At 39.4% G+C, this 19950-nt stretch overlaps 1 protein-coding gene across 2 annotated transcripts in view; it reads right to left on the bottom strand.

Annotated features, from left to right (window-relative positions):
* KLHL3 (kelch like family member 3) overlaps nt 1-19950 on the bottom strand; it is a 190094-nt gene that overhangs the window by 133882 nt on the left and 36262 nt on the right. For both annotated transcript variants that reach the window (XM_037801301.1, XM_037801300.1), the window contains one exon: nt 4599-4705. In XM_037801301.1, coding sequence (XP_037657229.1) covers nt 4599-4705 — 107 coding nt within the window. The remainder of the gene's footprint in view (nt 1-4598; nt 4706-19950) is intronic.

Raw genomic sequence — 19950 nt, forward strand, 5'->3', positions numbered from 1 at the left:
TCATCCTTTACACAATTGTTCATGTGTGTTAAGATGTTATTAAACTTTCGTCCCTCAAATCCTCATCTAAGTGTAAGTCCTAATGTCTGGGTTGCCAACTCAGTTGGCTAGAGCTGAGCACAAAGGCCTATATCACATGTTAACCTCACATGAGAGAGAGAGAACTGCCCTGCCACCTTATTGAATCCTGCAGATGAGTGGTCTGGGGCATTTGACTGCAAAAGGCTGTAAAATAATGACATTCCCTGCCCTACCTTTATTCCAGAGCTGTGTGAGAGTCAAAGGAGACAATGGCAGTAAGAGAGTTGTGCTAGCAGGATACAGCAGAGTTGCAGTGATGGATAGCACTCCATCACCTGGAACTTCATCCCTCCTCCACCAGCTAGAGGCACATGGAGCAGCCAGTCAGGAAGTAAATTGCCTGTGTTTCCACACAGATGTCACAAATCAGTTCTAAGCACCCTCCAGTAGGCAGGTGTCACAGCCACCCCTCACATCTACAATAGCTTTGGAAACTATGAAGTGTTCTACAAATAAGAGTAAATTTTATCAAGTACCTATTCAGTAGTGGGTGCTTTAAGCCCACTGTCTGTATCTGTTCCCTAGTACTATTATTATTCCAGTCTCACAGATAAGAAACTGAGGATCAGAGAGATTAAGTGAATATTCCACACATCTCCTAAGTGCTGGAGTCAGAATTGGAACCCAGGTCCAAAGCCCTTTCCTCAATAGCACACTATCTCCCAATTCAAGGTTGGCATTACCACTCTTGTATTTAATCCTGAGCAAAGTGGCCTCTACATCACCAAATCCAAACCTCTTCTATGAACCTTTATAAATTTTCCTTATCAATGGTGAGCTCCCACCTGAGTTTTAAGGCTGAGCTAAATAAGCCCAGGAAAGTCTTCCCCAAAACAACTTGATCAAACCTCCTAGGTCAAGGAGGCTGGTGGGTGGCTGGGCAGCAATCTGTTTTCCTAGGCACTACCGCAATCCAAATCACTTCTTGAAAAAAAATCACCATTTCCACATCAAGAACAACACATTGGATACCATCACTGCACCCCTCACCCCAAAATCTGGGCTCTTAAGCCAGAAAAGGACACCTGACTTCGACGTGATATGTTAGAGACAGGAAGAAGAAACCCTAGGTCACTGCACTTCAGCTCAAAGAAGACTGAGTCTGGAAGACAACTACGTGGAAGGTGAGGCACTAGGCAGCCTCAGATGCTTCCAGCTCATTTTCCTGAGCTATTCTGCTCAATCCCTGACTCGTCAGAGGCAAAACCTCTCCAAACCAGACCCTGTCCACTACTCCTCCTCCACAGCCTCTCTCAATGCCCACTTTGTTCAAAGAACGAATTCAGTTCCCTAGTGCCCCCACCACCACCATCTCTCTGCACCACTGTGTCGGATTAAGTCTTGCTGAGCTGCATGTTATGAAAAGTTCTTCAAAGGCATCAACAAACCTACAAATACCCAGAACACAGACATAAGCCAGGGCCTGGCAGGGACTGGCATGCAGACAGGGTGGAACAAAGGTTCTACAGGATGCGTGTGTACTTGGGAGGTGAGCGAGTGAGCCATCCCTCACCGTTCGGCTTTACGGATCATTGATGTCCACTCAAATTCCAAGCCCTTTGCTTCTTACCCCCAGCACACTCATGACCTCTCCTCCCTATTGCTACTCACCAACTGTTCAAAGACACCAAGTGAATATTGGCCTAAGTCTAATAAAAACTGGACAATAACACTTCTTTGAAAAACAAAAAACCCAGCCAATAAGCCACTACTTAAAGTACAATAGAACTAAAGAGTGGGACGCTCACATCCCATCATATTTGGGATGGAAGCCCTAATATGTTTTAGCCATGACAGTGGGTGTGAGACCCTGAGCCCACATATTTTTTTAAACCTCAGTTCCTTTAACACCATAAAATGGGGGGTTGTTTTTAAAGTATTTGGATGACATGTAGGTCAGGGACTCATACAGAGTACAAATACTGTAATACACAGAACACAAAGTAAAGGACATGATAAAAAGAGAAAAACTAACTAGGCTATTTTGGGGTAATTGCTTCCCCTGGGATGGAGCAACTGGCTGGGGAGAAAAATAACAAAGCAGGTATCTTAAGTATTCTTTAGCCATAGGAAAAGGTGTGCCGTCCACAGCACAGCTGGCCTCTCTGGTGTCTCTTGTCACACCATCCTGAAAGAAAGGGAGGACATTCAGGTTGAGTGTCCATCCAGACCTTCTCATAGGCTGGCTGGATTTGGACACTCTCTGGTAGGCACTCAGATCTCCATTTCATATTTATTCCAAGTTATTGTGAGCAGGACACAGTCAAGGAGTGTGGAGTGTGAAGATGGTATTTGGAACCACCACAGCACATTTGGGCAACATGAGCTCAGAGGACAAAAAATAAGAACACTTGGAGCCCAAGTAAAAGATTCTAATCACCCCCCTAGGTCAGAAGAAAGCCACAAGTATTTTCTTTTTCTTTTGACCTTAAACTTGGTGAGAGAAAAGGACCTATTAACAAGAGTCAGCTGGGCATTTCATTACTAATTTTATGTGCTTGAAGTTGAACTTGATAATTAGAACAAAATTCTGCAATGTTGCTGATGGTTTTTGTACCTGTTTGTCAAGGTCTAAGCAAAGCCAGGAAACTTCAAAAATACAGAGATCTCATATATTGCTGATAGCAGTACAAGGAAGTATGACTGTTCAGGGTAGCAATGTGGCATGTATCCCAAGAGTCTTAAAAATGTACATAGCCCTTTAACCAAGAATTTCTTATCCTAGGAATCCAGTCTAAGGAAATAATCAGAAATGTAAATAAAGAATAAGATCCAAAGATATCCATTATAACGTTATTTATAATAGCAATTTTAGAAAGGACAAAAAATTCCAACAAATAAGGAAATGGTTTTTCAATTAGGATTCATTACATGATGGAATCTTATGAAGCCATTGAAAGTATGATGTAGATGTGGTTCCACTGACATGGAAAGATATTCATAACATATTGCTAAGTTCAATTCAACAAATCTTGATTGAGTACTTACTAAAAAGAAGATGATTCCAGGCAGCGAATAAAAAAAGGTATAGTTCTTGCCCTCAAAAAGCTTATGATGGATGAGGAAAATCAGATATTGAGCAAGTAATGAGATGAGTAATACTAAAGAGAGGCATAAGGTACCATAAGAGCAAGTAACAAAGGGATTTAACCCAATCCAGGAGTCACGGAAGACCTTCCTGAGGAAGTGATGCTTAAGCAATAATGAAGGATAAACAGGAGTTAGGCAGGCAAAGAGGCAGGGAGGAAGAACATTCCAGGAAAATGTACAGTAATTTTTCTTAAGTATACACATCAAAAAAGACTATTCAACTCTATACATTAAGTGAACTCATTTATATTAAAAATGTATTAGATATATATTTATAGAAAATCAGAAAGGATAAAAACAATAATCTTACCTAGATGTTATATTAAATGCAATTTTTTACTTTTTGCTTGCTCACATTTTCTATTTTTTTCTGCAGTGACAAGTGTAAATAGTGTTTGAAGGATGGATGGATGGAAGGAGGGATGGTCACCAGATTCAATAGAAGGCTTAGATGGACATCACAGACTACTTTCTTCTCTTAATTCGCCCCTCCCTTCTATTACTAGAACCTAAGACCTACCTCAGAAGCACCTTTTCTCCCCATTTCGAACATCACTTTGTTTTTGCTTAGACTACCCCCAGAGACAAGTTCATAAGCATAATATAGAACCAACACTACAATTCATTGCAATTGCAAACAGATTCATCTCTCAACACTGAACCTTCCAAACCACACACAAAGAAGGACTGGCAGGGCTATTTATTGAAGTTCCAGCTACAGAACTATTGCAGACAAGATGAATTTTTTAAAAAGGAAGAGAGATGGATAGATGAGAAAAATAAAAAAGAAAAACCTGGTTAGCAGGGTTTGGGACTGCTCCAAAGGGAACATGGCTCAAAATTTCCAGGTAATGAAATTAGCTGGTTTTCCAGGCCACATTGTGAAATTTCTGGCCCAAGGCCCAATGTGAGGTAACAGTGGCTTGCTCCACTTAGCAGAGGCACAGCTCTGAGTTGAGACCAGCTCCTTCACATGACAGGCCAAGGGGGACACACATGTGACGAACTCTCAAGACACAAGTGCCAAGACTCTCCCAAGAAGAACCATTCTTGCCCAGCAGAGGCTGTAAGCCATGATTGGAAAGGTTTAGAGCCCATTCAGCTAAAATGTGCCTGCACTCAGCCTTGAATTGGCTCTCCACATGATTCTGACACATGTTGAAGTTTGAGAACAAATGGACTATATTATTTTACCTCTTTTTCCCTCAGGGAGGACAAGTGGATGAGGGGCTAAATGCATGACTGGCCTGGCTGAGACTACAGTTTCATCAAGTCCTCCAGAGTGCAAAGCACATAATCTGGCACAGAGAAGCTCATCATGGTAGGGTTCCAATGCTTCCCTCTTTCCCCTCATGCCACCACCCATGACACTCTCCCAGGGAGGCTGCAGCCCCATAACTGTGGGTTATTGTTTGCTCCCACCATACCTGTGAACATTGCACAAAAGTAGGGACTGCAGGCTGCCAGAACCACACGGTGGGCTTCGATCTCAACATCTTCCGCCACAATCATCACGTCACACAACAGCTGCTTACTGTAAGACACCAATGAGGGAACAGGAAGGGTCATGGTATGAACAACACCCACCCCCAGACAAATAAGGCTGTCATTGAGACATGCTCTACCTTGAATTAGGCCAGGGGATGGACTCATTGACTTTTCCAAGTCCCTGACAAGCCTGACATTCATGTTTTCCTGAGGCACACAGAGAGATCCAACTACTCTGTGGCTGCAAATTTGTCTTCACATCTCCGCCTCCCAATTCCATCAGCTCTGACTGACACATAGGGAGAGAGCAGCTCAGGAGACAGCAGTAGAAGTTTTAGGCTGTCAGTCAAACAACTGAATGAATGTCAAGGAGCAGGAGCATGCCGAGGGGTGGCACCAGTGACAAGTATTGCCCAAGGGATCCACTGCATACAAAATATTTGCAGGGGCAAGCTAGATCTCAAGGACTTAGTATTTCTTCTAGCGTCCAAATCTAACGCTACCACCAATAAGACTCTGCCTGCATATACAGTACTCCCTAAGAACCGTGTCCAAGCTCCAATCATTGCAGTTATATAGAATATTGTAGTTGCTTTTTCACTTGTTTTTTACCCTGACTATAAAGGAAACTCCAACAGGGAATTGTCTTGTTTAGTGTTATATCTTAGACACCTACTTATATTCCTAGCACAAAAGTAGGTCCTAAATTTTTTACTAGATGAATGAATGAATGAATAAATGCATAAGTGAGTTCAATCCACATTCATAGATGGAACGGATCTTTGATTATTTTGGAAATTGAAAGGGTTCAAGAAGGCCCTGTCCACTCAAGAATTTTTCTTCTACCAGCCTTTCATGTTCTTAACATGCCCATTATTAATAGTTAACATTTATTGAGTTATATATGCCAGGCACTGTTGTAAGCAATTCTTTATACATGTTATTTCATTTAATCCTCCCTACAACCCTATGAGGTAGGGCTACTCTTTTGCCCCATACTACAGATGAAGAAATTGAGGTCCAGACAAGTTAAGTAAATTTCCCAAGGTCACACAGAAAGGAAGAGGTGGAGACAGGATTTGAATGCAGGTAGCTGAACCCCAGAGCCCATGATCTTAACTTTTATGGTATCCTAACCACCACCTTTGGATTAATGCACTGGAGGTAGGAGGGAAGACAAAGCATACAGGCAGATTTCAAATGTGATCCACTGATTGTGGCTACTTAGCACATTAAACTATTTTAAGAAGTCTAAGGCCATGACTGGGTTCAGTGTGAGACTGCTGAGACCAATTAATGAGTCTGCCACAGTTGACAAATGGAAGAGAAGCTACCTATTTGCCACCTCTGGTGTAGCACATTAAGCCATTACCAACTATTGAGATATTAGGCCAGGTTCACTTATCAGAGAAATAGAATGAGAAAGCTTGAGAAGGCTGGAATTGCAAATGCCCTTAGATATCATCTGGTCTATGAAGCTTGAAGAGTTGAGACTTGTCCAAAGCCACAAAAACCTGATTCTTGAATCCAGTTTCTCTGAATCCAGATAACAGTGCTACTTCCACTGTAACACAATGCCTCATAATTGGTTAACACTTAGAATGGGAAAAGACAGAAGACAGATTAACTCCAACAGGGAGAGATGGTCAGGAAAGGTTCAGCATATGGAATAAGGTACAGTGAGAGGGCTCTTGGGAAGGGTGAGACCTCTGGACACAAGATGCAAAACCTGGAGGTGGGACCTCACACTGCACTGGACTGCAGGCCCTACACATCCACTCGCTCAGAATAAACCGACTCAACTGAGAACAGAAAGGGCTCTGCTCCCAACTGGCTATGAGACCATGGACAAAAGAACTACCACAGTTTTCTCACCTGTCCTAGCTGCCTTTGGGACATATATCATGGGGACCAAAGGGAATTGCAGATGCCTTCTGGAAACAGACTGGTTTTTCAGTCTGGTCAAAATTTACTATAAAAATTTATTCCCAATAGGAATAGACTCATGTTGGATATTTTTATTTCTATTAAGGACTTTAGGGAGAAAATGAAGTTATCACTGCTATTTGAGAGTAATCAGTATTTTTTGGTAGCCAGTATTTTAATAAGGAAACTCTTGACACAGATGGATCAGAAATACTGAGCAAATTTTTAATGCTAAGTGTTGAACAAGCAAGTGTCAGAGTGGGGAACAGACCCAGAGGAGCTGATAAGTTGTGAACAAATGGGAAAGGACAAGAAGGAAAGGGTAAGGAAAATGGAAAAGCCACATAAGCAAATGCTGAGAGCAGTTCTGATGGGTCAGAAGTGTACCTCAAAGCCAGAGAAACCCTAACCCAGGAAAAGGACTAAGAGAAACATGCCAAAAACTCAAGGCGTGTTTTCCCTGGAGGTGAGGCAGCTGTCTGCACACAGAAGACATCTCTAAGCATCTGTTCCACATGGAAGTGGGAAAAGATAGCCCTGAAGCACTGCAGAGCTCACGAGCACTCCCATTCCAATACAAGGGATCCTGCAGGATCCATCTTTTCTGAGGTATCACACTACTCCAAAGGACAATTTTGAAGAGATAGAGGTAGGGATACCCCCTTTTCCAGTTTGCTAATGCTGCCATTTTGCAAAACACCAAAAATGGATTGGTTTTTATAAAGGGGGTTTATTCGGTTGATTACAAAGTTATAGTCTTACGGCCATAAAGTGTCCAAAGGAAGGCATCAACAAAGGGTACCTTCACTGGAGAAAGGCCATTGGCATCCAGGAAACCTCTGTTAGCCGGGAAGGTACGTGGCTGGTGTCCTTCCTTTGCTCCCAGGTTGTGTTTCAAAATGGCTTTCTCCCAGGACATTTCTCTCTAGGCATCTGGGGGTTTCTCTTAGTTTCTCCCAGGCAAACTCTGGAGTAGCAAAAGTCTACTTTCAATGGCCATCTTCAAAATGTCTCTTCTAGCTGCTGCTCCAAATGTCACTCTTAGCAGGCTCTCTTATATAGCTCCAGTGATTTAATTAAGACCTACCCTGAATGGGCAGGGCCACACCTCCATGGAAACATTCAATCAGAGGTCACACCCTAACCAAAGGTGTCACTCACAGTTGGGTGGAAGCAACCTACTCCCAATATCCCATGAGACTGGATTAAAAGATTATGGCTTTGAGGAATGTAGACTTGGCATCGTGGGACAGAGAACATCTTCTTGACCAAAAGGGGGATGTGAAAGGAAATGAAATAAGCTTCAGTGGCAGAGAGATTCCAAAAGGAGCCGAGAGGTCACTCTGGTGGGCACTCTTACGCACACTTTAGACAACCCTTTTTAGGTTCTAAAGAATTGGGGTAGCTGGTGGTGGATACCTGAAACTATCAAACTACAACCCAGAACCCATGAATCTCGAAGACAGTTGTATAAAAATGTAGCTTATGAGGGGTGACAAGGGGATTGGGAAAGCCATAAGGACCACACTCCACTTTGTCTAGTTTATGGATGGATGAATAGAAAAATAGGGGAAGGAAACAAACAGACAAAGGTACCCAGTGTTCTTTTTTACTTCAATTGCTCTTTTTCACTCTAATTATTATTCTTGTTATTTTTGTGTGTGTGCTAATGAAGGTGCCAGGGATTGATTTGGGTGATGAATGTACCACTATGTAATGGTACTGTAAACAATCGAAAGTACGATTTGTTTTGTATGACTGCGTGGTATGTGAATATATCTCAATAAAATGAAGATTAAAAAAAAAAAAAAAGATTATGGCTTTTTCTTGGGGAACATAATATATCCAAACTGGCACACCCCCTTTTTGATTTGCCAAGAAGTACCATATAGTTGTTAGGAAGGAGCTTGAGCCCTAGAATCAGTGACCTTCATTCAAGCCTCTTCCCAGCCACTCTCTAGCTATGTGACCCTAGCAAGTATACAATAGTGTCATAGAGTTGAGATGCATTGTAAATGAGATAATGCATGTTAAGGTATCAGCATAGTGTGAATAATAAGCATTCAGTAAATATTAGCTTATTTCTTTTCTTCTTTTCTCCCACTAAATTTACGATTAGAAAATCAGTGTTGGACATGTTAAATTGAGGTGACTATTGGACATCTAAGTGGGGATATCAAGTAGGCAAGTGGATACATGGATGCAGAATTCAAGGGAAAGCTCAAGGTAGAAAATGGTTAAGAGATTGAGGGAAAGAGGAAGAACAAGCAAAGAAGACCAAAAAGTAGCCAGTGAGACAGAAGGAAAATCAAGACAGTGTGGTGTCCAGGAAGCCAAATGAAGGCAGAGCTATGAGAAGGAAGGAATGAGCAACTGGGTCAAATATTGCTGACAGGTAAGATAAGGTGAGGGCAATGATGCAGGACAATTAGGCAAGAAAATGAAATAAAAGGTTTGTAGATTGGAAGAGAAGTAACACTGTCTCTACTCACAAATGACACAATCATGTATACAAGAAATCCTAAGGAATTCATTATCAAACTATTAGAACTAATAAACAAATTCAGCAAACTTGCAAGATACAAGATAAATATTTAAAAATCAATTGTAAGCTATTAAAACTAATAAATTCACCATTGCAAGATACAAGATCAATATTTAAAAATCAATTGCTTGCTGATTTATATAAAGAAATCCTGGACTCTGAGCCTAAGGGTGATGCAAATTGGAATGAGACTTGGGGGGACTTGGGTAGAGGTGGGCATTTTACATAAGAATTGTTGTGACCAAAAGGGCTAAATGTGGCATCTCCAAAGATGGCCACAACAATAGCTCCCACCCATAGGCTCTTCTACTAAGTGACCTTGCCATTCTACCATCAAGAAATGGAGTCTAATTCTCCTTTATTTTAATCTATGACTGCTTCAGCCTAAAGGAAGTGATGCTGTGTAACTTCCAAGGCTAGCTTCTGCCTTGTTTCCTGGAATTCACATTTGGAACTCTGAGTTGCACCTTAAGCACCTTAAGGCTACCTTAAGACCACCTTAACGCTACCATGCTGGGAGGAAGTCCAAGCCACACAGAACTACCACACGCAGGTACTCTGTTGTCAACCCCCAGACATGAGTGAAGCTGCCTCCAGCCATCAAGCCTTCCCAGCTGAGCCTCCAGCAGTGACACATCAACCCCACTGTGCCTGTCCAAGTTCCTGACTTACAGAATCAGTGAGCATAATAAAATGGCTGTTGTCTGAAAAAAAAAAAAAAAAAAAAAACTAAAAAAAAAAAAAAATCAATTGCTTGCAATAAACAACCCAAAAATAATATAATGAAAAATTCCTTTTACAACAGCATCAAAAGAAAAAAATAATAAAAGTACAAGCCTATACTCTGAAGCTATAAAACATTGTTGAAAAAAATTAAAGAAGACATAAATAAATGGAAAGACCTCCTAAGTTCATGGGCCAGAAGACAATATTTAAGTTGGCAATATTCCCCAAATTGATCAGCAGATTCAATGCAATCCTTATCAAAATTCCAGCTGGCTTCTTTGCAGAAACTGACACGCTGATCCTAAGATTCATATGGAAATCTGAGATACACAAAACAGTCCAGATAATCTTTAATAAAAATGAGAACAAAGTTGGAGGATTCACACTTCCCAGTTTCAAAACCTACTACAAACTTGCAGTAATCAACACAGTGTGGTATTGACATATGAATAAATACAGATCAATAAATAGTTTTAATTTTTTACAAGGCTGGCAAGATAATTTGATTGGGAAAGAACAGTCAAAAATGAATCTGAATGATTTGGGTGTTCTTTTTTCACTTTTATATTTTATTCTTGCTCTGGTTCTTCCTGATGTAAGGAAAATGTTCAGAGATAGATTGTGGTGATGAACGCATAACTATGTTATCATATTGTGGACAGTGGATTGTATACCATGGATGATTGTATGGTGTGTGAATGTATTTCAATAAAACTGAATTTAATAAAAAAAAATGAATCTGAGACATCTGGATATACACATACAAAAGAATGAAGGTAGACCTCTACCTCAAACCATATACAAATATTAACTCAAAATGGATCGAAGGACAAAATGTAAGACCTAAAACTATAAAATTCTTAAAAGAAAGAATAGGCGTAAATCTTCATGGCCTCGGATTAAGTAGTGGTTGATTAGATTGGACACCAAAAGCACAAATAACAAAAGAAAAAATAGATAAATTAGACATTACCAAAATTTGAAACTTGTGTGCTTCAAAGAACAACATCAAGAAAGTGAAAAAGGAGGTGGGGCAAGATGGTGGCATAGGGAGTGTGGAATTTCATTTGTCCTCTAAAACAGCTAATAAATAGCCAGTAACTGTCTGGAACAACTGTTTGGGGGACTTCCGTGACCTGACACACATTGTACACCAGGCTGGAATGGGTGGAAGGGCCAAGCTCACAGCACAGATCCGTAGGTAAAATCTCCCAATCTGTGGAGTCTGGCGCTCCTCCCCAACTAGCATGGCAGGCTGGTGTGGAGTCACTTCCCTATGGGAAAAAGAAGCAGTCTCTACTAGGAGCAAGAGAAGATAGATCAACCGAGCTCCAACTGTGGATTTGATCAACAAATTTGGACTGCTGAACACAAGCTCTGAGCACAGCTAAACTCAGAGAAAGCACAAAAGGAACCCAGAGGTCTCTCCCTAGCAGAGAAGAGGTGGAGCTGATGGGGGAAAAAAAAATAAAACAGAGGTGTTTGGAGTTAGCTGAGTGCAGAATACTAGAAAAAGGCTGTGCCCCAAGAAAAGAGACACATGGAACTGGGTACCAACTCCAGCTCTTGATTGGCAAACCTGGGGAGCTGAGGACCAGCTCTGAAAAGGATTTTTTTTTTTTTTTTTTTTTTACTTTTTAGCACAAAGAAAGTAGCAGTCTTTTTTCAGCTGTCAGCACTGATCCAGGCAAGGGCATAGTTAAGAAATGTCTGAGAGACAAAGTAACTGCTCAGGTGAAAGAGATAATTCCCTGAAGGGCCTATCTTCCCTAAGAAAAGGGGGGGTAGGGCCCAGGACAACTGGGGACTCTCATTGAGAAAATTCAATCCCTGAGCTGGAAAACAGAAACAGTTTAAGCCTGCCCTCTGCCTCAGCCTCTTTCTCAACTATGCCCCTGGCAGGTGGAGGGTCTGCTGAGAATTAAAGGCACCACACCACTTTATGCCAGTGGGGAGCTGTGGGCTGACAAGAGCCAACTGCTGGGCAGGACAGAAAAAGCACAGAATCAATAGGAAAGATTGGCACCCTGCTGGATCTCATCCCCAGGAAACCTTGATACTGATTATACCCACTATCTGAGTCCTGCACCTGTTTTGTCTGGGAAATCTGATTGGGGTCAATCCTATCTGGAGAGACCATCATCAACAACAACAACAACAAAAAAAAAAAAAAAAAAACAAAACTTCCATATAGGCAGAGCAAAAATCAGAAAATCAAGAGCTGAAATTTTCAGATCAGTTAGACAGGAACCATTCTAGAGGTCTAGAAATGAAGGCCAATGAAAAAATAGAGAATAAAGCCAATCAACAAGAAAACCCTAGATAAAGGAGAGAAAACAACCTCCAGAATAAACAAATCAAGAAAATCAGACACCTAGCCACAAGCAAAATCACAAGTCATAACAGGAAGCACAAAGATATGGTTCAGTCAAAGGAACAAACTAACACTCCATATGAGATACAGGAGTTGAAACAACTAATTACAGATGTTCAAACAAATATTCTAAATCAAATCAATGAGTTAAAGTAAAATGTGGCAAAAGAGATGAAGGACATAAAAGAGACACTGGGTGACCATACAGAAGAACTTGAAAGCTTGAAAAACTAAATGGCAGAACCATGGAAATGAAAGGCACAATAGAAGAGATGAAAAACACAATGGAGACATACAACAGCAGATTTGAAGAGGCAGAAGAAAGGATTAGTGAAGTAGAAGACACGATATCTGAAATCCTACACACAAAAGAACACATAGGGAAAAGAATGGAAAAATATGAGGGTCTCAGGGAGCTGAATGACAACACGAAGTACAAAAATATAAGTGTTATGAGTTTCCCAGAAGGAGAAGAGAATGGAAAAGGGGCAGAAAGAATAATGGAGGAAATAATCACTAAAAATTACAGATCCAAGAAGTACAGCATACTACAAAGAGAAGAGATCTGAATAGACCAACTCCAACACACTAATCAGATTGTCACATGTCAAAGACAGAGACAATTCTGAAAGCAGCACGAAAAAAGTGATCCATCACATACAAGGGAAGCTCAATAAGACTATCTGCAGACTTCTCAGCAGCAACCATGGAAGTGAGAAGGCAGAGGCATGACATATTTAAGACAGTGAAAGAAAAAACTACCAACCAATATATCCAGCAAAACTATCCTTTAAAAATCAGGGAGAGAAAATAAAATGAAATGAAATAAACAAAATAAATAAATAAAATGAGGGAGAGTCTAAGATATTTTCAGACAAACAAACACTGACAAGAGTTTGTGAACAAGAGACTGGCTCTACAAGAAATTCTAAAGGGAGTGCTACAGCAGATAGGAAAAGACAGGAGAGAGAGAGAGGTTTGTAGAAGAGTGTAGAAATGAAGATTATCAGTAAGGGTAAAAAGAGGGGGAAAAAAAGATGTGATATATAAAATCCAAAAGATAAAATGGTAGAAGAAAGTACTTCCTTTACAGTAATAACATTAAATGTTAATGGATTAAACTCCCCAATCAAAAGACACAGACTAGCAGAATGGATTTAAAAAGAGACCCATCCCTATGCTATTTACAAGAGCCACTCTTTAGACCCAAGGACAAAAACAGGTGGAAAGTGAAAGACTAGAAAAAGATATTTCATGCAAACAACAACCAGAAAAGAGCAGGGGTAGCTACATGAATATCAGTCAAATTGGATTGCAAATGTAAAGCAATTAAAAAATACAAAAAGACACTAAATATTAATAAAAGGGACAATTCATCAAGAAGACATGACAATCATAAATATTTATGCACTGATCCAGAGTGCCCTAAAATACATGAGGCAAAAACTGATAATAAGGAAGGGAGAAGTAGACACCTCTACAATGCTAGTTGAAGACTTCAATACACCACTCTCATCAATAGATAGAACATCTAGACAAAGGATACTGAATACTTTTGCGCATCAAAGGACTTTGTCAGGGAAGTAAAAAGACAGCCTACACAATGGAGACAATATTTGGAAACCACATATCAGATAAGGGTGTAATATCCAGAATATATAAAGAGAGCTTACAACTCAACAACAAAAAGACAAATGACCCAATTTAAAAATGGGCAAAAGCCTCTCTCTCTAGCTAAGCCAACTTGGCAGGTGAAATCCCTGCCCTCCCCTCTACGTGGGGTCTGACACCCAGGGAAGTAAATCTCCCTGGCAATGTGGAATATGACTCCCGGGGAGGAATCTAGACCTGGCATCATGGGATGGAGAACATCTTCTTGACCAAAAGGGGAATGTGAAAGGAAATGAAATAAGCTTCAGGGGCAGAGAAATTCCAAAAGGAGCCAAGAGGTCACTCTGGTGGGCACTCTTATGCACAATATAGACAACCCTTTTTAGGTTCTAATGAATTGGAATAGCTAGCAATAAATACCTGAAACTATCAAACTACAACCCAGAACCCTTGAATCTTGAACTTGATTGTATAAAAATGTAGCTTATGAGGGGTGACAATGTGATTGGGAAAGCCATATGGACCACACTCCCCTTTGTCCAGTGTATGGATGGATGAGTAGAAAAATGGGGGCCAAAAAGAAAAGGTACCCAGTGATCTTTTTTACTTTAATTGTTCTTTTTCACTTTAATTTTTATTCTTATTATTTTTGTTTATGTGGTAATGAAAATGTTCAAAAATTATTTTGGTGATGAATGCACAACTATATAATGGTACTGTGAACAACCGAATGTATGCTTTGTATGACTGTATGGTATGTGAATATATTTCAATAAAATTGACTTTAAAAAATGTTTTAAAAAATGGGCAAAAGACATAGACAAAAACTTTTCCAAAGAGGAAATACAAATGGCTCAAAAACATATGGAAAGATGCTCAATTTCACCAGCTATTAGGGAAATGCAAATCAAAACCACAATGAGATATCCTCTCACACCTTTTATAATGGCTATTATAAAAAAAAACAAAAACAGAAAACTACAAGCATTGGAGAGGATGTGGAGAAAGAGGTACACTCATTCACTATTGGTGGGACTATGAAATGGTGCAACCACTCTGGAAGGCATTTTGGTGGTTCCTCAGGAAGCTAAGTAAAGAATTGCCATATGATCCAGCAATCCCATTACTAGGTATATACTTGGAGGAACTGAAGGCTAGGACATGAACGGACACTTGCACACCAATGTTTATGGCGGCATTATTCATGATTGCCAAGACATGGAAGCAGCCTAAATTTCCATCAACGGACAAGTGGATAAAGAAACTGTGGTATATACATACAATGGAATATTATGCAGCCAAAAGACAGAATAAAGTCATGACGAATGCAACAATGTGGATGAACCCTGAAGACATTATGTTGAGCAAAATTAGCCAGAAACAAAAGGACAAATATTGTATGATCTCACTAATATGAACTAACTATAATGAGCAAACTCTTAGAGTTAAAGATAAGAACACAGGTTATCAGGAAGTAGAAACAGGGTAGAGATTGGGCATTTGATGCTGAAGGAGTACAGAATGTTCAACAGGATTGATTAGAAAGGTCCAGAAATGGATAGCACAATACTATATGATGGTAGCACAGTACTGTAAGTATAATGAACTAAGTGTGAGTGTGAGTGTGAGTATGGTTGAAAGAGGAAGGTAAGACAGAGGATAAAACCTGGGACTATGTAACTTAGTGAAACCTAGAGTGGACAATTATGGTGATTAAGTGCAGAAACATAAGAAACTTTTTACATGAGGGAGAACAAGTTAATGTTAACATTGCAAGGTGTTGAAAACAGGATGGTATATGGGGAAAAAAATACAACCAATGCAAACTAGGGTCTATAGTAAACAGTATATTGTAATATTCTTCCATTAATTGTAGCAAAGGCAATTTACCAAAGCTAAATGTCAATAAAGGGGAATATAATGGAGGGGTATGGGATTCTTGTTGTGCTGTTGTTTCTCCTTTTTATTTATTATTCTTTATTCTTTGATTTTTTCCCCTTCCTTCTTTGTGGAAGAAATGGAAATGTTCTCATACAGAGTGTGGTGGTGAATGCATAACTATGTGATTTTACCAGGGACCACTGATTGTTTACTTAGGATGGAATGTATAGAAAATAAACAGATGGATACAAGTGCTGGAGCTATAGATTGTTCAATTAAGATGGATTGTATGGTGTGTGAATAAAACTGTTTAAAAAATAAACGGAAATATTCAAGCACTGGAGAAGCTATGGAGAGAGAGAGAAACATATTCACTATCGGTAGGGAAGTAGAACGGTGCAGTCCCTCTGGAGGGCAGTGTGGTGGTCCCACAGGAGGCTAAGTATAGGGTTGCCATATGATCCTGCAACCCAGTTATTTAGTATATAGTTGGAGAAACTGAAAGCAGGGACTGCAAATAGGCATTTTCACAGTGGTGGTTTATGGCGGCAGTATTCACTATTTGCAATAGATGGAGGTGGCCTAAGTGTACATCAAAAGGTGCACAGAAAGGCAAACTCTGGTGTATACATACAATGGAATATTGAGTGACTGCAAGAAGGAATGAAATTGTGAGGCATGCAACTAGGTGAATGAAACTTGAGGACTTATGTTAAGTGAAATAAGCCAGAAACAAAAGGACAAATATTGTAAGTCCTCACTAATATAAACTATAATGAGCAAATGCTGAGAACTGAATTTGAGAGCAAAGGCTATCAGGGGATAGAATGTGCATAGAGATTGGGTAATTGATGATGCAGGAGTACAGACTGTTCAATAAGGCTTATTGTAAAGGTTCCTAGGTTGTAAGCCCTTACAGCAGTCACATCTATTCCTGAGTTTTAACTGTTATTTAAGTGATGCTTATTTGGTACAAAAATTATATTCTCTGTGGCACACTATCTAATTTAACCTGCATGGTCAGTCTATTTAAACATAATTACATGGAACCTAGAATAGGGAATGAGATCATGTTAATCTGTACAGCTTAATGTAATACCCCAATACATCCCAGAGTATTTTTGGCAAAAAAATAAAAAAAGTATTTGTAAAGTCCCCTTGAAGGACTGGGGAAAAATGTGGAAATATTAAACTTCCCCATCTGAGGAATTCCTGATATTCTCACAAGCATAGGGTCTCTCAATTTAATAAGTTGAGCCCTTGATCTTGGGGTTTGCCTTTATGAAATTTATTCTTGCAAAGGAGATGCTAAGCCTACTTATAATTACACCTAAGAGTCACTCCCAGAGAACCTCTTTTGTTGCTCAGATGTGGCCCCTCTCTCTAAGCTAACTCTGCAAATTAACTCATTACCCTCCCCCCTACATGGGACATGACTCCCAGGGGTGTAAGCCTCCCTGGCAATGTGGTTCATGACTCCCCAGGATAAGCTTGGCCTTAGCATCATGGGATTGAGAATGCCTTCTTGACCAAAAGTGGGAAAAGAAATTAAATAAAAGTTTCAGTGGCTAAGAGATTTCAAACAGAGTTGAGAGATCATTCTGGAAGTTAATTCTTATGCATTATATATATATTCCTTTTTACTTTCTAGTGTATTAGAATAGCTAAAAGGAAATAACTGAATCTGTTGAACTGTAATCCAATAGACTTGATTCTTGATGATGATTGTATAACTATATAGCTTTTATCATGTGACCATGTGATTGTGAAAACTGTGTGACTGACACTCCCTTTGTCCAGTGTATGGGCAGAGGAGTAATAAAATAAAGACAAAAATATATAAATAAAAGGAGGGGATAAGGGGTAAGGAAGTTTTGGGTGTTCTTTTTTATTTTTATTTTTTCTGTATTTTGGAGTAATGAAAATGTTCTAAACTGGACCATGGTGATGAATGCACAACTATATGATGATACTGTGAGCCACTGATTGTTTACTTTGGATGGATTATATGGAGTGTGAATATATATCAATAAAATTGCATTTAAAAAAGTGAAAAGGCAACTCCCAGAATGGGATAAAAATTTTGCAAATCATATATCTGATAAGCGACTTGTATGTAGAGTATATAAAGAACTCTTACAACTCAATATTAAAAAGACAACCCAGCAAACTAGGCAAAGGACTTGAATAGACATTTCTCCAAAGAAGATTCACAAATGGCTAATAACCACATAAAAAGATTGTGCCAGTTTGAGTGTATTGTGTCCCCCAAATGCCATTATCTTTATAGTCTTGTGTGGGGCAGAAGTTTTGGTGTTGGTTAGATTTGCTTGGAGTGTGCCCCACCCAGCTGTGGGAGATAATTTTGATGAGATGTTCCCATGGAGGCGTGGCCCCGCCCATTCGGGGTGGGCCTTGATCAGTGGAGCTATATAAATGAGCTGACTCAAAGAGGAAAGAGAGTGCAGCTGGGAGTGATGTTTTGAAGAGAAGCAAGCTTGCTGGAGAGGAACGTCCTGGGAGAAAGCCGTTTTGAGGCTGGAGCTTTGGAGCAGATGCCAGCTGCCTTCCTAGCTAACAGAGGTTTTCCGGAGGCCATTGGCCATCCTCCAGTGAGGGTACCCGATTGCTGAGGTGTTACCTTGGACGTTTTGTGGCCTTAAGACTGTAATTGTGTAGTGAAATAAATCCCCGTTTTATAAAAGCCTATCCATCTCTGGTGTTTTGCATTCTGCAGCATTAGCAAACTAAGACAAAGATGTTCAACATCATTAGTCATCAGAGAAATGCAAATCAAAACCACGAGATACCACTTAACACCCACCAGATGGCTATAATAAAAAAGATAGATGATAACAAGTATTGATAAGAATGTGACAAGATTGGGACCCTCATACTTTGCTGGTGACAATGTAAAATGATGCAACTGCTTTGGAAAACAGTTTGGTAGTTCCCCAAAAGATTAAACATTGAGTTACCATATGATCCAGCAATCCCATTCCAAACTACATACCCAAGTGAAATAAAAGCTTATATACAAACAAAAACCTATAAACAAATGTTCATAGCAGCATTATTCATAACAGCCAAAAGTAGAAACAACCCAAATGTCCATCAACTGATGAATGAAGAAATAAAATATGGCATATCCAAACAATTGGATATTATTTGCAAATAAAAAGGAATGAAGTACTGACACAAACTATATGGATGAAACTTGAAAACATTATGCTAAGTGAAAGAAGTCAGTCATAAAAGACCATATATTACATTATTTCATCTATATGAAATATTTATAATAGGAAATCCATAGAGACAGAAAGCAGATTAGTGGTTGCTTAGGACTAGGGGGAGGTGGGAAGAGGGGTGACTGCTAAAGGGTATGGGAATTTCTTTTTGAATTCTCAAATTAGATTGTGGTGATGTATGCACAACTCTGTGACTATACTAAAAGCCATTAAAATGTATACTCTGAGCAAATTATATGGTATATGGATTATACTTCAATAAAGCTGTTACCAAAAAAATGGAAAAAATAAATAATTTGGATGGTTTCTGGGTTAGAAAACAAACTTAAACAATGCTTCTTGGTAATTCTTGGAGATTCAATAAATTGGAAGTTTTTATGCACCAGAATTCTAAACAGGCACAATTATAGCAATTAAGCTCATGTGTTCTTTTTTTTTTAATAGAGAAGTTGTGGGTTTACAGAAAAATTGTGCATAAAATACAGGGTTCCCATATACCATCCAATTATTAACACTTTGCATTGGTGTGGTACAGTTGTTACAATTGGTGAAAGCACATTTTAAAAACTGTATATTAATTATAATCTATGGTTAAACTTAAGGGGTCACAGTTTGCATTGTATAGTTCCATGTTGTTTATTTTTATTCTAGTGCCATGTATATACAACCTAAAATTTACCCTTTTAACCACATTCAGATATAGTATCCAGTACTATTAATTCCATTCACAATGTTATGTTACCAAAAACTACCATCCATTACCAAATCTTTTCTGTCATTCCAAATAGAAACTATGTACATTTTAAGCCTTATCTCTGTATTTCCTACCCCTTCCCTGTCCCCTGGTAACCTATATTCTAGATTCAGACTCTACGAGCTGACTTATTCTAATTATTTCTTATCAGTGAGGTCATACAATATTTGTCCTTTTGTGCTGGTTTATTTCATTCAACATGATGTCTTAAAGGTTCATCCATGTT

This window comes from Choloepus didactylus, chromosome 13 (genome assembly GCF_015220235.1).
Source record: "Choloepus didactylus isolate mChoDid1 chromosome 13, mChoDid1.pri, whole genome shotgun sequence".
Lineage (NCBI taxonomy): Eukaryota > Metazoa > Chordata > Mammalia > Pilosa > Megalonychidae > Choloepus > Choloepus didactylus.